This window comes from Nerophis ophidion, linkage group LG04, assembly GCF_033978795.1.
Source record: "Nerophis ophidion isolate RoL-2023_Sa linkage group LG04, RoL_Noph_v1.0, whole genome shotgun sequence".
Classification (NCBI taxonomy): Eukaryota; Metazoa; Chordata; class Actinopteri; order Syngnathiformes; family Syngnathidae; genus Nerophis; species Nerophis ophidion.
Genome location: NC_084614.1, coordinates 17621460 through 17639082, shown reverse-complemented (window position 1 = coordinate 17639082; position 17623 = coordinate 17621460). Strand labels below are relative to the sequence as shown.

Below are 17623 nucleotides of genomic sequence, written 5' to 3'. Positions count from 1 at the left end.
CTGTTCTAAAAATAGCTCAAATAACAGCACTTACCAGTGAGCTGCCTCTATTTTTTAAATTGTATTTATTTACTAGCTAGCTAGTCTCTCTTTGCTCGACATTTTTAATTCTAAGAGAGACAAAACTCTAATAGAATTTGAAAATCCCAGCAAATATTTTAAAGACTTTGTCTTCACTTGTTTAAAAATGTAATTTTCATTTTTTTTTCTCCAGTTTTCTCCTCTTTCAAACTGTTCAATTAAGTGTTTTTTCATCATTAATTCTCTATAAAAAAAAAAAACGTAAAAGGAAAAAAAAATGTACGACGGAATGACAGAGAGAAATACCCATTTTTTTTTACATATATATATTTATTTATTAAAGGTAAATTGAGCAAATTGGCTATTTCTGGCAATTTTCTCAAGTGTGTATCAAACTGGTAGCCCTTCGCATTAATCAGTACCCAAGAAGTAGCTCTTGGTTTCAAAAAGGTTGGGGACCCCCGCTTTGGAGGTTTCTGAAAATAAGGAGAACTGACACAATGTCGATGGTATCGCACTGGTATCGATACCAAGGTTGTCATTTGGCTCGATCCACAAAATGGCGTTTCAGGTAAAAAACAGCGAATGAGCAATCTTATTACCTCAAGCTTAATTTTTGGCAGTAAAAAGTATTTTTAAAAATCTTTTTGGCAAGTGTAGCCCTTTATGCTGGTGTCGAATATTAGCAAACTGTTTCTTATACTTACCGAATGAGCTCGTTCGTTAAAAAAACGAGCCAGGAAAATATTGCTAGCCGGCTTTTACACTACTGAATATGCTAGTAATTATGAAAGTAAATGTCACTATTTATATTATTTTGAGTTAGTATATCTTATTTGCTTCAATTCAAAGTACATATGTATTAAGCACGACAAACGTGCTTATTTTTTGTATTTAAATAAGAAATGCCCGTTAACAAATTTAAGACAAGTAACATCACCCATTTTTAACATGAATTAATATTATTTTAGTACGAAACATATATGTATTGTATCTTAATTACTAAAGTTCTAATTAACAGTAATAAAAGTAGAAGTGACCATCAAATGTGTGTGTACCCAAACAGTCGCCACAAGCCGCCGAACGCAGCCGATAATTGCCGAGCGTCTCCGAGCCCAGTAGATGCACAAAGCAGCACCACGGGAAACCTCGCTCCTGCTGTCCTCCGAGCTGTGCTGTTGAAAAGGAGACAAAAGGTGGTTTACCACGAAAAAAAACAACAACACTTCTCTGCGTCCTCATTTGACGAAGGTAAGCTTCTAGCACCACTGCAACCATTTTCATTGCTTGACAGGATTGGGTCCAAAACGGGTCTGCTTATTTAGGATCTTATTTAGGGCGTGTGAGCACAGGAGCAGAATTGATGGGCTTAAAATCACCTCCACGACATGGAGGCTAATTTACCGCTCATTATTTCACACACACACAGAGAGACCTTCCCTCCTTCCACCCATTCATCCTGAATGTCCTGATGCTTGCATGCCTTTGTCCAGCCTGTGTGGAGTTCTGATCCAGCAAAGTGCTGGTTGCCTTCCAACATCCCAAAGTGTCAATGGGGGACCCGGGCTGCCAGGTGTGGCAGTGACACATTCACTGTGTCGGAAGTTGGGAGTGTGGAATGGCGGGGGGGACGCTCTCCCATCAGCCTCCATTCTTTTCTTTTTTTTCCCCCTCCATCACCATGGGGACTTCTCCTCCGCCCCCATTTTCCTCTAAAAGGAAGTGGGCCAGGCGGCATGCATGTTGGTGGTCCCGACACACCCTGAAGGTCTGCACCATCAGCTGCATGGAGGTTGGGGAGGGGGGTAAGTACACACGCCCCCTCCCAACCCGGCACCCTGCAACACCATTTTGACTGGTGTCGTGTTTGCAAGAGACGGATGATACAGAAAGCCGTGGACAAAAAGTGTAAGAATGACGGAGACTCTACATCGCCTCCTCCTCGCTGAGTGGGTGGGACAAAAGCGCAGGCGGCTGGCTGACGGGATGGGATCTGCATCGCCGCTGCCGCGCGCTTGTTGTCTGTCAGCACAGGCTTGCTAATTGGAGCTAAGTGGCGAAATTATCCTCTGCATTTGACCCATCACCCTTGATCACCCCCTGGGAGGTGAGGGGAGCAGTGGGCAGCAGCGGTGCCGCGCCCGGGAATCATTTTTGGTGATTTAACCCCCAATTCCAAGCCTTAATGCTGAGTGCCAAGCAGGGAGGTAATGGGTCCCATTTTTATAGTCTTTGGAATGACTCGGCCGGGGTTTGAACTCACGACCTACCGATCTCAGGGCGGACACACTAGGTGTGGCGAAATTATTCTCTGCATTTGACCCATCACCCTTGATCACCCCCTGATGGGTGAGGGGAGCAGTGGGCACCAGCGGTGCCGCGCCCGGGAATACTTTTTGGTGATTTAACCCCCAATTCCAAGCCTTAATGCTGAGTGCCGAGCATGGAGGTAATAGGTCCCATTTTTGTAGTCTTTGGTATGACTCGGTTTGAACTCACGACCTACCGATCTCAGGGCGGACACACTAGGTGTGGCGAAATTATTCTCTGCATTTGACCCATCACCCTTGATCACCGCCTAGGAGGTGAGGGGAGCAGTGGGCAGCAGCGGTACCACGCCCAGTAATCATTTTTGGTGATTTAACCCCCAATTCCAAGCCTTAATGCTGAGTGCCAAGCAGGGAGGTAATGGGTCCAATTTTTATAGTCTTTGGTATGACTTGGCCGGGGTTTGAACTCACGAGCTACCGATCCCAGGGCGGACACACTAGGTGTGGCGAAATTATTCTATGCATTTGACCCATCACCCTCGATCACCCCCTGGGAGGTGAGGGGAGCAGTGTGCAGCAGCAATGCCGCGCCCGGGAATCATTTTTGGCGGTTTAACCCCCAATTCCAAGCCCTAATGCTGAGTGCAAAGCAGGGAGGTAATGGGTCCCATTTTTATAGTCTTTGGTATGACTCGGCCGGGGTTTGTACTCACGACCTACCGATCTCAGGGCGGACACACTAGGTGTGGCGAAATTATTCTCTGCATTCGACCCATCACCCTTGATCACCCCCTGGGAGGTGAGGGGAGCAGTGAGCAGCAGCGGTGCCACGCCCGGAATCATTTTTGGTGATTTAACCCCCAATTCCAAGCCTCAATGCTGAGTGCCAAGCAGGGAGGTAATGGGTCCCATTTTTATAGTCTTTGGTATGACTTTTGAACTCACGACCTACCGATCTCAGCACGGACAATCTAACCCAGGGGTCACCAATGCGGTGCCCGTGGGCACCAGGTCACCCGTAAGGACCAGATGAGTAGCCCGCTGCATGGCCTGTTCTAAAAATAGCTCAAATAGCAGAACTTACCAGTGAGCTGCCTCTATTTTTTAAATTTTATTTATTTACTAGCAAGCTGGTCTCGCTTTGCTCGACATTTTTAATTCTAAAAGAGACAAACTCAAATAGAATTTAGAAATCCAAAAAAACTTGATTTTCACTTGTTTAAATAAATTCATTTACTTTTTTACTTTGCTTCTTATACCTTTCAGAAAGACAAATTTAGAGAAAAAATACAACCTTAAAAATGATTTTAGGATTTTTAAACACATATACCTTTTTACCTTTTAAATTCCTTCCTCTTCTTACCTGACAATTTAAATCAATGTTCAAGTTTTTTTTTTTTTATTGTAAAGAATAATAAATACATTTTAATTTAATTCTTCATTTTAGCGTCTGTTTTTTTGACCAAGAATATTTGTGAAATATTTCTTCAAACTTATGATTAAAATTCAAAAAAATTATTCTGGCAAATCTAGAAAATCTGTGGAATCAAATTTAAAATCTTATTTCAAAGTCTTTTGAATTTCTTTTAAAATTTTTGTTCTGGAAAATCTAGAAGAAATAATGATTTGTCTTTGTTAGAAATATAGCTTGGTCCAATTTGTTATATATTCTAACAAAGTGCAGATTGGATTTTAACTTATTTAAAACATGTCATCATAATTCTAAAATTAATGTTAATCAAGAAAAATTACTAATGATGTTCCATAAATAATTTTTTAAATTTTTTCAAAAAGCTTCAAATTTTCTCTTCATTTTTTTTGGTTGAATTTTGAATTTTAAAGAGTCGAAATTGAAGATAAACTTTGTTTCAAAATTAAATTTTCTTTTTTTTCGTGTTTTCTCCTCTTTTAAACCGTTCATTTAAGTGTTTTTTTCATCATTTATTCTCTAAAAAAAACCTTCCGTAAAAGGAAAAAAAATGTACGACAGAACGACAGGTAGAAATACCCATTTTTTATATATATATATATATATATATATATATATATATATATATATATATATATATATATATATATATATATATATATATATATATATATACAGACAGACATACAGAGTATATATACAGTGTGTATATATATATATATATATATATATATATATTAAAAGGTAAATTGAGCAAATTGGCTATTTCTGGCAATTTATTTAAGTGTGTATCAAACTGGTAGCCCTTCGCATTAATCAGTACCCAAGAAGTAGCTCTTGGTTTCAAAAAGGTTGGTGACCCCTGGTCTAACCACGAGGCCACTGAGTAGGTTAGTCGTGGTTTTTGGTACGTACCCATCCTTCAACTTCTGGATTTGCAAAATGAGCTGCGAGCATTCGTGACGTGTACAGCCAAAAGATCATCAGAAATCCTCTCGGGCACAGGTGGCAAACTCAAGGCCCGAGAGCCACATCTTGCCCGCCACATCATTTTAAGTGGCCCGCCACGTTATTCAATGTGGTCTTTTTTAATATTTAAAGGCCTACTGAAACCCACTACTACCGACCACACAGTCTGATAGTTTATATATCAATGATGAAATATTAACATTGCAACACATGCCAATACGGCCTTTTTAGTTTACTAATTTACAATTTTAAATTTCCAGCGGAATTTCTTGTTGAAAACGTCGCGGAATGATGACACGTGCGCGTGACGTCTCGGGTTGTAGCGGACATATTAGCCCAACACCACACACGGCTAAAAGTTGTCTCTTTTCATCGCATAATTACACAGTAATTTGGACATCTGTGTTGCTGAATCTTTTGCAATTTGTTCAATTAATAATGGAGACTATAAATAAGAATGCTGTTGGTGGAAAGCGGTGGATTGCAGCTGCCTTTAGCACCGAAACACAGCCGGTGTTTCTTTGTTTGTTGTAAAACTTTAACACAGAGTGGTCAAGCGAACATGTTTCTCTGCATCAACCAGCAAGTTTTTGGATGGGAAAATTGTGATATTAAGTCAGCTCTTAACGGAGACTTCAGTGGATTATGGGACCTCCTCCTGTAGCTGTCAAAAAGGCATCTGTGATCTTGGCTCCTCCATTGGCTTCTCCGAGAGACACTGGCGTTCACCGCAGCCATCGGACTTTCAGGTATGACCTTAGAACCTCACTAAAACAGTATTAAAACAACAAGCAGATAAAGGATTTTCCAGAATTATCCTAGTAAATGTGTCTAATTACATCTGAAATGGTACCACTGCCGCCGCCCGGAGCCGTCGCTTTTTTTGGTAGTGCCTCACTCTAACTTTCCTCATCCATGAATCTTTCATCCTCCCTCAAATTAATGGGTAAATTGTCGCTTTCTCGATCCGAATAGATCCTGCTGCTGGAGGCTATGATTATAAACAATGTTCAAATGTGAGGAGCCCTACAACCCATGACGTCACGCGCACATCGTCTGCTACTTCCGGTAAAGGCAAGGCTTTTTTATCAGCGACCAAAAGTTGCCAACTTTATCGTGGATGTTCTCTACTAAATCCTTTCAGCAAAAATATGGCAATATCGCAAAATGATCAAGTATGACACATAGAATGGACCTGCTATCCCCGTTTAAATAGGAAAATCTCATTTCAATAGGCCTTTAAATGTCATGGGTAGAGATGTAAAATAATGGTTTTTTTGCCGATATTTCAATATCGTCCAACTCTTAGTGACCAATACCGATATCAACCGATACCGATATATACGGTCGTGGAATTAACACATTATTATGCCTATTTTTGTTGGATGGGCCCTGCGATGAGGTGGCGACTAATCCAGGGTGTACCCCCCCTTCCGCCCAGATACGGCCGAGATCTGCTCGGGCACCCCCCGCAACCCCAAATGGGACAAGCGGTAGGAAATGGATGGATGGATGGATGGATGGATGGGCCCCGCTGGATGCATTAAACAATGTGACAAGATTTTCTAAAAAAAAAACAACTCCCCATTTTCCCATTTTCTAGCGCTTGTCCCTTTTGGGGGGCGGGGGTGCCGGAGTCTGTCTCGGCTGCGTTCGGGCGGAAGGCGGCGTACACCCTGGACAAGTCACCACCTCATCATAGGGCCATACATCAACTCAAGTTACGGGGAAAAAAAATGCCAACATGACACTGCCGTATTTATTATTGAAGTCACAAATTGCATTTTTTTTTAACATGCCTCAAAACCGCAGCTTGGAATTTGGGACATGTTCTCCCTGAGAGAGCATGAGGAAGTTGAGGTTGGGGGGGGGGTTGGTGTATATTGTAGCGTCCCCGCACAGTTAGTGCCGCAAGGGGTTCTGGGTATTTGTTCTGTAGTGTTTATTTTGTGTTACGGTGTGGATGTTCTCCCGAAATGTGTTTATCTTTCTTGTTTGGAGTGAGTATCACAGTGTGGCGCATAATTGTAACAGTGTTAAAGTTGTTTATACGGCCACCCTCACTGTGACCTATATGGCTGTTGACCAAGAGTGCCTTGCATTCACTTGTGTGTGTGAAAAGCCGTAAAGGTAGTGCCTTTAAGGTTTATTGTTGCTCTGTACTTCTACCACGTTTTTGAATGTCTTCTGCCACGTCATTCAATGTGGACTTCCACTGTATTTAACGTGGTCTTTTTCGTTATTTAACGTGCCCTGATGCATCACTTGACGTGGTCTTCCATGTCATTTAACCTACAGTCGCGATCAAAAGTTTACATACACTTGTAAAGAACATAATGTCATGACTGTGTTAAGTTTCCAATACTTTCTACAACTCTTATTTTTGGGTGATAGAGTGATTGGAGCACATACTTGTTGGTCACAAAAAACATGCATGAAGTTTGGGTCTTTTATTAATTCATAATAAATTCATAAAATTCATAAAAAGAACGACCAAGCATGCTACTCACACACACCGAGCAGGACGACACAAGGAGATACCCACAAAGCTTGAATGTAAAGTAGGGGTGATTGATCCACGTGCCGATACTTTTGATACCTAATACAGTATCAGTATATAAACGAGAGTTTTCTTTTTGTCGTTACCATTACAAAATATTTTTGGGGAGGTCGTTTTTCTTATTGTTTACAAAGTCAGGGAATAAGTTTGTGCATACAGGTAGGTTTTGAGGGCAAAACCCAAACGATTTAAACGGAAGCCACTCGTAGTTTTTGTTGTTATGTAGTTATTGTGCACTAGCCACTTTATTTTGTTTAAAAAAAACAAAGATTTACAACAATACTAGCAATTTCTATATTTAATAAGATAAGCTCAATTTATAGCTGTCACATTTTGTTTACACAAAGGAGTTCTTGTGTCAAGTTCTGGTGAATCTTACCTTTGCATCACAAGCGTCCGTACAATTTTTTGATATTCAAATTGAATGCAAAATGTTGTATTTGTACATATGTGTCCAGAATTTAATCTTGGTTCAAACACTAGTGACGTATATTAAACAAGACAAGAAGCAAATAATTAAACAGGGACAGAATTCAATTTGGCTCAATTTGAGGAGAGACGCCTTGACACTGTACCCTTGTACGGTGTCTCAGCACGCTCTGCCAAAAAATTGCATGCCTCCTTCTTTTATTTGGACCTTCCCTGACCTAATGGCAACAGCTGCTTCCAAAGGGACGGGGCCGTAAACAACCATCGTCTTTGATTAGGAAACGGTTCAAAAGAAAAGGTCGGTTCAAAAAAGACGTCGTAAAAAAAGTAAAAAAAGCGGTGCCTGGAAGGGAGCCTGGTCCTGCTTCCTCTTCGCTTCTGTAGTTCTTGGGTCAGACAATATCTTTCTGTTGATTACAATACATGAAAGAAACAGAAACCCCTTCATGTTGCTTCCCATCTACACAGTGGAGTTTTACAAGCCTTCTTCTTGGTAGGTTCAAAGACAGCTTTTGGTCTTCTCGTTTTTGTGATAACTTAGTTAAAATGATTCTGACAACGGCCATAAGAAAACGCCGTAAAAAAGCTTGTTTTTGATACTAAATATTATAATATGCCTATCTCAGTTATTAAATTCAGTGTTACACATTTGAATTACACCATGAATTGATTAACGTGGACCTAAAAAAGTTGAAAAACTCATTTGGGTGTTACCATTTAGAGGTCAATTGTATGGAATATGTGCTGAACTGTGCAATCTACTAATAAAAGTTTCAATCAATCAATCAAACAAACATTAAATAACATTTACAGACGTCTGTGGTACAGTGCACAGCACGGCATTACACAACTTTGTGTCTTGTCAAGGCGTCTTCCTGCTGGGAAATGTTGAGTAATGTGAAACAGCACCCTCTGCAGGACTCTTTTTTGCTTCTGCAGATAGCACCATTAACGAAGAATTGCATACATTTAAAGCAGAGTGGACTTTGTGAATGGGCGGAGGTCTACTGTCCTGCAAAAAGGCAAGTCAAAGAACCTTTATATGTGACAGGAGTGCCATTCCTTTGTAAAAGGGCCTGCTGCCGCAAAAAGGCAAGTCCAAGATCCTGTACGTGAAAGGAACCTGCTGCAAAAAACATTCCTCCCTTTTGAGTATATCTCAAAGACTGACACAAAACACAATAACCTTCCTTTTATTTTTGTGTGTTTTCTCTTTTTCTTCCAGACTGACAAAGATGATGAGAGGGATGGCGTGCGTGTTGCTGGGCAACATGCTCTGCACGGGTAAGCACAAATGTGACGGCTCGCCTGGGAGATGGTCAGTGGAGATTCCACGCGGAGCTCATCACTGAGCACTTACTCTGCCTTTTTTTGTGTGCTGACTCAGCAGGAATACTGTTAGCAGTGCCAACATGGCGACACATGTAACCCATGTGCAAGCTTAAGATTTACCGTACACCCTTAATGTTCGGGTCCAAAAGTACTTCGCTCATAAAAGTGTCATAAGTCAGCAATAAATTTCTATTTTTTGACTTTCAAAGTAGGGCTGGGCGATATGGCCTTTTCTTGATATCTCGATATTTTGCCTTAGCCTTGAATGAACACTTAATGCATATGATCACACCAGTATGAGGATTCTATGTGTCTACATTAAAACATTCTTCTTTATACTGCATTAATATATACTCATTTTAAACTTTCATGCAGAGAGGGAAATCACAACTAAGTGTATTTACCAAAACTGTATTTATTAAACAGTTATTAAGCAGTGGCACAAACATGTCATTTCAAAACAGAAAGTGCAGTATTGTCAGACATTTTAAAACAAGCTATGAGTACACTTTAGTGCATGATGTCACTAAGATGACATATCAAAACAACACTAAATAAATGTGCACTTTTTGTACAGAACGCCACTACAATAGTTAAAAACAAATAAAGTGCACTTTTTTGGATGATGTCACACAAGATATTTCAATAATGGGGCGGTATAGCTCGGTTAGTAGAGTGGCCGTGCCAGCAACTTGAGGGTTGCAGGTTCAATTCCCGTTTACGCCATCCTAGTCACTGCCGTTGTGTCCTTGGGCAAGACACTTTACCCACGTGCTCCCAGTGCCACCCACACTGGTTTAAATGTAACTTATATATTGGGTTTCACTATGTAAAGCGCTTTGAGTCACTAGAGAAAAGCGCTATATAAATATAATTCACATAATTCACAATAACTGTCAAATAAAATGAGCTGCATAATATAAAATCAAATGGTTAATGTCCTTCGCTAGGTGGTAGGTTCCAGCGGACGTTCTGGAGATGACAAATTTTTTCATACGGTGTTGATTCGGAAATGGTTGCTTCGGCATTTTGTGGGTATGGCACCGGTCGGAGATGTTGACATGCAGAGTTTCAAGCACTCTTCATTCTCTAGCGCAGGGGTCGGCAACCTTTACCACTCAAAGAGCTATTTTGACCCCTTACACAAAATAAAGAAAACAATGGGAGCCACAAAACTCTTTTGAAATTTAAAATGAAATAACACTGCATACAGAGTTTTTTTTTACTTTGTGCTATGTATATATCAGGGGTCTGACACGCGGCTCACACCTTAATATGAAAATTTAATGATAGTGGGGCCTGCAAGTTTTTTATGAATGCCGCTTGACAGTATCACACTTGCCAACCCTCCCAAAAATTCCGAGAGACTACCGAATGTCAGATCAACCATTCTCGCGAAAGTTTGCAGAACTTCCCTCGATTAACAATAATAAGGGCAACCTATGAATGTGCTGACTTTGACGCCCTCTACAACACGTCCAATCAGCTTGCCGGCCCAGTCACATGTCGTACGAGGCATCTGCTGTCACACGCAAACGATTGCAAGGCATACTTGTTCAACAGCCATACAGGTTACACTGAGGGTCGTGAAGTAAACAACTTTAACACTCTTACTAATATGTGCCACACTGTGAACCCACACCAAACAAGAATGACAAACACATTTTGGGAGAACATAAACACAAAAGAACAAATACCTGGAATCCCATGCATCCCACTCTTCTGGGCTACATTATACACCCCGCTAGCACCAAATCCCCCCACCCCCTCCGTGCGTCGGTTGAGGGGTGTGGGGTTTGGTGCAAATGTAGCCCGGAAGAGTAGGGATGCATGGAATTCTGGGTATTTGTTCTTTTGTGTCTATGTTGTGTTACAGTGCCGAGGTTCTCCCAAAATGTGTTTGGCATTCTTGTTGGGTGTGGGTTCACAGTGTGGCGCATATTAGTAAGAGTGTTAAAGTTGTTTATATTACAACCCTCAGTGTAACCTTAATGGCTGTTGACTAAGTATGCGTTGCAGACGCTTTCGTGTGTTAACAGAGGTTGAACATAAAATGACCAGTCGACACGCAGATCGCGAAATGTAAAAGCGGGCGCGGCGACATGTTGTAGAGGAGGCTAAAGACTTTGCCATCTCTGGACACCCTCAGTATTGTAGTCCAGGTGAAAATTGGAGAATATTTTAACTACAAATCTTAGGGTGCATTAAACATATGTTTATTATTGCAATCAAAGAACAATTTTGCCCTTTAATAAAATAGTGAACATACAAGACAACTTGTGTTTTAGTAGTAAGTAAACAAACAAAGGCTCCTAATTAGTCTGCTGATGTATGCAATAATACGAAGCCACGCTGTAGTAACACGTGCTGAATGTGGCTTGGCATTGTCTTGCTGAAATAAGCAGGGGCGTCCATGAAAAAGACGGCGCTTAGATGGCAGCATATGTTGTTCCAAAACCTGTATGTACCTTTCAGCATTAATGGTGCCTTCACAGATGTGTAAGTTACCCATGCCTTGCGCATTAATGCACCCCCATACCATCACAGATGCTGGCTTTTGAACTTTGCGTCGATAACAGTCTGGATGGTTCGCTTTCCGTTTTGTCCGGATGACACAATGTCGAATATTTCCAAAAACAGTTCAACATTCACACTCAAACAGAATACAATGATTTGCAAATCCTTATATTCAATTGGATGGACTGCAAAGACAAGATATTTATTGTTCGAACTGAGGAACGTAATTTTTTTTGTGCAAATAATCATTAACTTAAATTTAATGGCAGCAACACATAGCAAAAAAGTTGGCACAGGGCCATTTTTACCACTGTGTTGCATGGCCTTTCTTTTTAAAAACACTCAGTAAATGGTTTGGGAACTGAGGAGACCATTTTTTGTGGAATTATTTCCCATTCTTGCTTGATGTACAGCATCAACAGTCCGATCTGCGTTGTGGTATTTTAGGCTTCATAAGGCGCCACACATTTTCAATGGGAGACAGGTCAGGACTACAGGCACGAAGTCCACAGTTTCCAAAAACAATTTGAAATGTGGACTCCTCAGACAACAAAACACTTTTCCACTTTGCATCAGTCCATCTTAGAAGAGCTCGGGCCCAGCGAAGCCGGCGCCGTTTCCGGGTGTTGTTGATAACTGGCTTTTGCTTTGCATAATACAGTTCTAATTTGCACTTAGAAATGTAGCGACAAACTGTAGTTACTGACAGTGGTTTTCTGAAGTGTTCCTGAGCCCATGTGGTGATATCCTATACACACTGATGTTGGTTTTTGATGCAGTACCGCCATTCAATGTTGGTTTTAAGCCTTGCTGTTTGTGTACAATGATTTCTCAAGATTCTCTTAACCTCATGATTATGTTAAGGAACGTAGATGGCGAAATCCCTAAATGCCTGGCTAGAGCTGGTTGAAAAATGTTGTTCTTAAACAACTTGCTCACGCATTTGTTCACATAGTTGTGACCCTCGCCCTATCCTTGTTTCATGGAAGCTGCTTTTATACCCAATCATGGCCCACAACTGTTCCCAAATAACTTTTTCACCTGTGAGATGTTCCAAATAAGTGTTTGATGAGCATTCCTCAACTTTCTCAGTCCTTTTTGCCTCTTGTGCGAGCTTTTTTGAAACATGTTGCAGGCATCAAATTCCAAATGAGCTAATATTTGCAAAAAATACAGTTTTCCAGTTTGAACGTTTAATATCTTGTCTTTGCAGTCTATTCAATTGAATATAGTTTGAAAAGGATTTGCAAATCATTGTATTTTGGTTTTATTTACGATTTACACAACGTGTCAACTTCACTTGTTTTGGGTTTTGTCGGCCCTAGGGCGTCCAAAAAGGTTGATGTTAATTTGATCTCCTCTGTTCTTTCTTTCATTCGCAGTTGCATCAGCGTCGCTGAAAGGTAAACTTGAAGTGCCCACGTTATCTCAGTGCACTTTTTTAATGACGTAAACACCAATAACTGTCTTGTGTTCTCCGTCTAGTCAGAGAAGAACACAGGACGGCCTTCTTCGGCGAAGATATTCACATCGACATCCCGCCCGGCGACGTCGGCGAGGTGGTGTTCACACCCAGGACCAATAGGTCTTCCCAGGTGGTTCTTCTTCGTTCGGGCGTAGTGGCGGACCAACGAGGGCGTCTCAATTCTTTTGGCCACCTGGTGTTGGAGGACGTCCAGGAGGAGGACGAGGGCGTCTACGTGGTCAGCAAAAGCAGCCATCCGCTAAAGCGCCTTGTCCTCATCGTCAGAGGTAAAGACGCACACCTACCGCCGCTCTACAAGGTTCATGTGGTGTTTTTTTGTCTGCCCTTGTTTAGACTGCGCCGTGGAGCAGGTGGTCAAATACGGAGACACGTACTACATCCACTTGAACCAGGTCCAAGGTCCAATCAGGTTGGAGTTCAGGTACGTCATGCGAGAATAAATCGCCTAGTAGAGGGTAGGGCTTATGCCATTGATATTTTTTAATTATTATTATTATTATTATTTGAAACTCGATTTTTGCGTGTCACTATAAAGTTATATAAGCTTTGCTTGTTCAATATTCAATGCAGAACATGTTTGGATCCCTATTAAAATGTTAATTTGGGGACGGCGTGGCGCGGTTGGGAGAGTGGCTGTGCCAGCAACCTGAGAGTTCCTGGTTCAATCCCCACCTTCTACCAACCTTGTCACGTCCGTTTTGTCCTTGAGCGAGAAACCTCACCCTTGCTCCTGATAGGTCCTGGTTAGGGCCTTGCTTGGCAGCTCCCGCCATCAGTGTGTGAATGTGGAAATAGTAGGGATGTAACGGTACGAGTATTTGTATTGAACCGGTTCGGTTCGGAGGTGTACCGAACGAGTTCCACACGGACATATTTAGTAGCGCACCGCACGTTGTGTAAACAATGCACACCGAGGCACCATGAATTGATTTATGTGGACCCCGACTTAAACAAGTTGAAAAACGTATTCGGGTGTTACCATTTAGTGGTCGATAGACTGACCATACCTCCCTTTTTCACCGGATATGTCCTCTTTTGCCGGGCTGTCCGGGTGGAGTTTCTTAAATGCCTCAAGTGTCCGGCCTTTTAAGTTAGGGTTGCGTGTATTTTCAATGTACGTTCAGGGTTAAGAAGGGGTTAAACACCAAACAAATTATGTGCGCTGCAACATTCGTGAGGGAGGGGCAGAGACAGAGAGAGCGAGAGAGTTATGATAAACGCGCATGCTTTGCCAGGCTCTGCTTTTTACCCATAAATTTATCAGATTTAATTTTTTATTAGCTATAGTAGGGGTGTCAAAAGTGTGCCCCGGAGTCCATTTGCGGCCCACAGCTAATGTTTTAAAGGCCCACGGCACATTCTAAAAACACTATTAAAATAAACAAAAACCTAAAAAAGTTTAAAGGCTAAATGTAATTGACAAAAAGTTGTAACGTTGACTAATAAAACAAAGATGTTTTTTTTTCTTTCAAACTGTCATTGCTCAAAACATAATATTGAATCAAAATCAATGTTATTATGAATTATTGACCTATCCAAGGTTCCGATTACTTCACATCAAATATTCCACTAAGAAAAATATTTTTGGTGGAAGATTTTGCAAATTTGGTAAATACATAACCAAAAAATTTATATTTTGTTGTTTTCTTACTGTACCGAAAATGAACCGAACCGTGACATCTGAACCTAAATACGTACCAAACCAAAATTTTTGTGTACCGTTACACCCCTAGGAAATAGTTTCAAAGCGCTTTGAGTACCTTGAAGGTAGAAAAGTGCTACAAGCATAACCTATTTACCATTACTTAGCATTTAATTTGTTCAACTTTGGCCAAGGCTTTGTTCAGTTTTACATTTTGGCCCACTCTGTATTTGAGTTCGACACCCCTGCTCTAGGTGTATTTGCTTGCTTTTTTAAAATATTTATTTAAATTTTTAGTATGGCTGTTATCAGAGAAAAACCCATATATTAAATATAATATATTAAATATAAAACATTGATGAATGGTTTTGAAGTTGTTTTAGAGGGCTTGATGTACAACGGTGACTCCCATTAGCCGCATCTTTCAAGCGTTTTTTTATCATTTTTAAAATCCTAGAAAAATAAAGACGTGTGTTCTTGTCTCTTATAAATAATGGTTTGAACGATAAGCAAAATTACAAAAAGTGCAGTAGAAGTTTTTGGCGACACTCATTAGTCACAATAATTAATGGTTAAGTTCATGCTGTAAAAGATTGAACAATTTTTTACTGGATAGTTTTTAATACACGTCTGCCTGGGAAACTTTGTATGTGTGAGTACTATGTAGCCATAATATTTGATACTTGTTTATATTAACAAATATGCTGTTTTAGACTCTAATATTGTTTATTTAAGGATAAATATTACTTATACATATTACATCTTGTGTGCAATTGTATGCTTAGCTGTGGTGTAGCTGCTACTGTAGCTCCTGGCAGCCTATAGCCTACCGTGTTTATCTTTTGTAAATATGACTAAAATAGACGAAACGACTAAACTTGTATGTTTCTTGTAGGACATTTAGACGTTTTTAATATATATTTTTTTATTTTTAGTATGGCTGTTGTTGGAGAAAAAAAACATAAATTAAGGTTCAAAGTGTAAGAAAAAAGTATATTATAATTGTATTATAATTTACGGTATTTATTTTCTTTGTATTATTCCGACTTCTTTCTCGTAAAATTGCTGTATTTTCTAATTTTAAAGAAACTCTTGCAGAGGTACATCTTTATTTCTATAAAAATTGTGACTCTAGAGTTTTTTTTTTTTTTTTGATTCCAACTTTTTTTCTCATTTTTTACTTAAGAAAAAGTCACAATTTAAAAAACCTTGAAGTTAGAATCTTCCAAGATAGATGTCTCAATTTTACAAGAAAAAAAAAATGTTCTTCCCCAAGAACTTCTTTGAAATGAGTAAACACGGCAATTTTAAAAGAAAGACGTCTAAATATAAAACAAAATCTCACACTTACAAAAACATTTATTAAAACATACATCTTAATATTAGACTTAGACTTCCTTTTTATTCTCATTCAAATTTGAACTTTACAGTACAGATACGAAGGAAATTTTGTTGCATTAGCTCATGGTAGTGCAGGATAAACAAGCAATAAGGTGCACCTATAAATAAATAGATTACTGTACAGATAAATATTTTGCACTTTTGCATATGCATCCAGGTTTATGGATGCATGTTATATTGTCTTTATATTCCAGCCAGTTAATTAATTTTTTGGGAGGGAATTGAGGGGATTATTTTGTGAGAACAAATGTCCAATACTATGAGCGTAAAAATAGGTCAACAAAATAAAAACAAAAAATAATTGAGTTTAATGTAATGTACAAGTCTTAAACTTCCATCCCACCCATCCATTTTCTACCGCTTATTCCCTTTCGGGGTCGCGGGGGGCGCTGGCGCCTATCTCAGCTACAATTGGGCGGAAGGCAGGGTACACCCTGGACAAGTCGCCACCTCATCGCAGGGCCAATACAGATAGACAGACAACATTCACACTCACATTCACACACTAGGGCCAATTTAGTGTTGCCAGTTAACCTTACATTAAATAAATTGCAATCTTAAAATATTTTTTTTACAAGAAGTAATTAAATATTATTAGAAAAATATCTGAATTTTACAAGAAATTGTTAAAATAATACATCAGTCAGAAATTGTTTTATCCATCCATCCATTTACTACCGCTTTTTCCTTTTGGGATCGCGGGGGGTTGCTGGACCCTATCTCAGCTGTATTCGGGCGGAAGGCGGTGTACACCCTGGACAAGTCGCCACCTCATCGCAGAAAAATAGTATTATTACGGAAAAAATAGTTGGAATTTCACAAGGAACTATTGTCATTTAACAAGAATAAAAATTGTTATACTACGATCAATTGTAATTACACAAGATTGGATTTATTGGATAATTACTTACTTTTTAAAAGTCAGGTTTGTATTTTGCATATTTTTCCTTTAGTAGCCCAAAATGAACTGAACCATGACTTTAAACTTGAGGTAGCGTACCATACAGTACGGTGACTGTTTTTGATTGATTGATTGAAACTTTTATTAGTAGATTGCACAGTTCAGTACATATTCCGTACAATTGACCATTAAATGGTAACACCCGAATAAGTTTTTCAACTTGTTTAAGTCGAGGTCCACGTTAATCAATTCATGGTGACACCCTGAGAGGACCATGATCAGCATGACACAACAGGAAGTTGTTACAATTAGTGGAAGTTATGTTCAAACGTTCCGCAAACTTCGTCGCTTCACCTCCCGTTGATGCTGTCTTTCCCCGGCCTTGCTCAGGCCCGGTCCCGTCCTGCACATCAATTATTCAGACCCGCTACACGCTACGGAGCCGCCGGCCGTGCTCCTGTACCCCCCAGTGCTGGCCGACGCTTACGCCGGGCGTCTGAGCGTGTCGGAGAAAAGCTTGGCGCTGCACTCGGTCAAGAAGGCGGACGAGGGGAGTTTCACCGTGCTGGACTTTGAGGGCAAAGTCCGGAGGAGGAACTGCCTCCACGTGCGAGGTAAGGAAGCGGTCCCGCCGGGAGGGCGGTGTTTTTACTCGGTTTTTACACC

At 40.3% G+C, this 17623-nt stretch overlaps 1 protein-coding gene across 1 annotated transcript in view; it reads left to right on the top strand.

Moving 5' to 3' along the window:
- The first annotated feature begins 926 nt into the window (after window positions 1–926).
- LOC133552154 (uncharacterized) overlaps window positions 927–17623 on the top strand; it is a 36024-nt gene continuing 19327 nt past the window's right edge. Inside the window, exons 1-7 of the mRNA XM_061899510.1 lie at window positions 927–951; window positions 1208–1272; window positions 8904–8962; window positions 12910–12930; window positions 13017–13279; window positions 13347–13434; window positions 17348–17571. Coding sequence (XP_061755494.1) covers window positions 927–951; window positions 1208–1272; window positions 8904–8962; window positions 12910–12930; window positions 13017–13279; window positions 13347–13434; window positions 17348–17571 — 745 coding nt within the window. The remainder of the gene's footprint in view (window positions 952–1207; window positions 1273–8903; window positions 8963–12909; window positions 12931–13016; window positions 13280–13346; window positions 13435–17347; window positions 17572–17623) is intronic.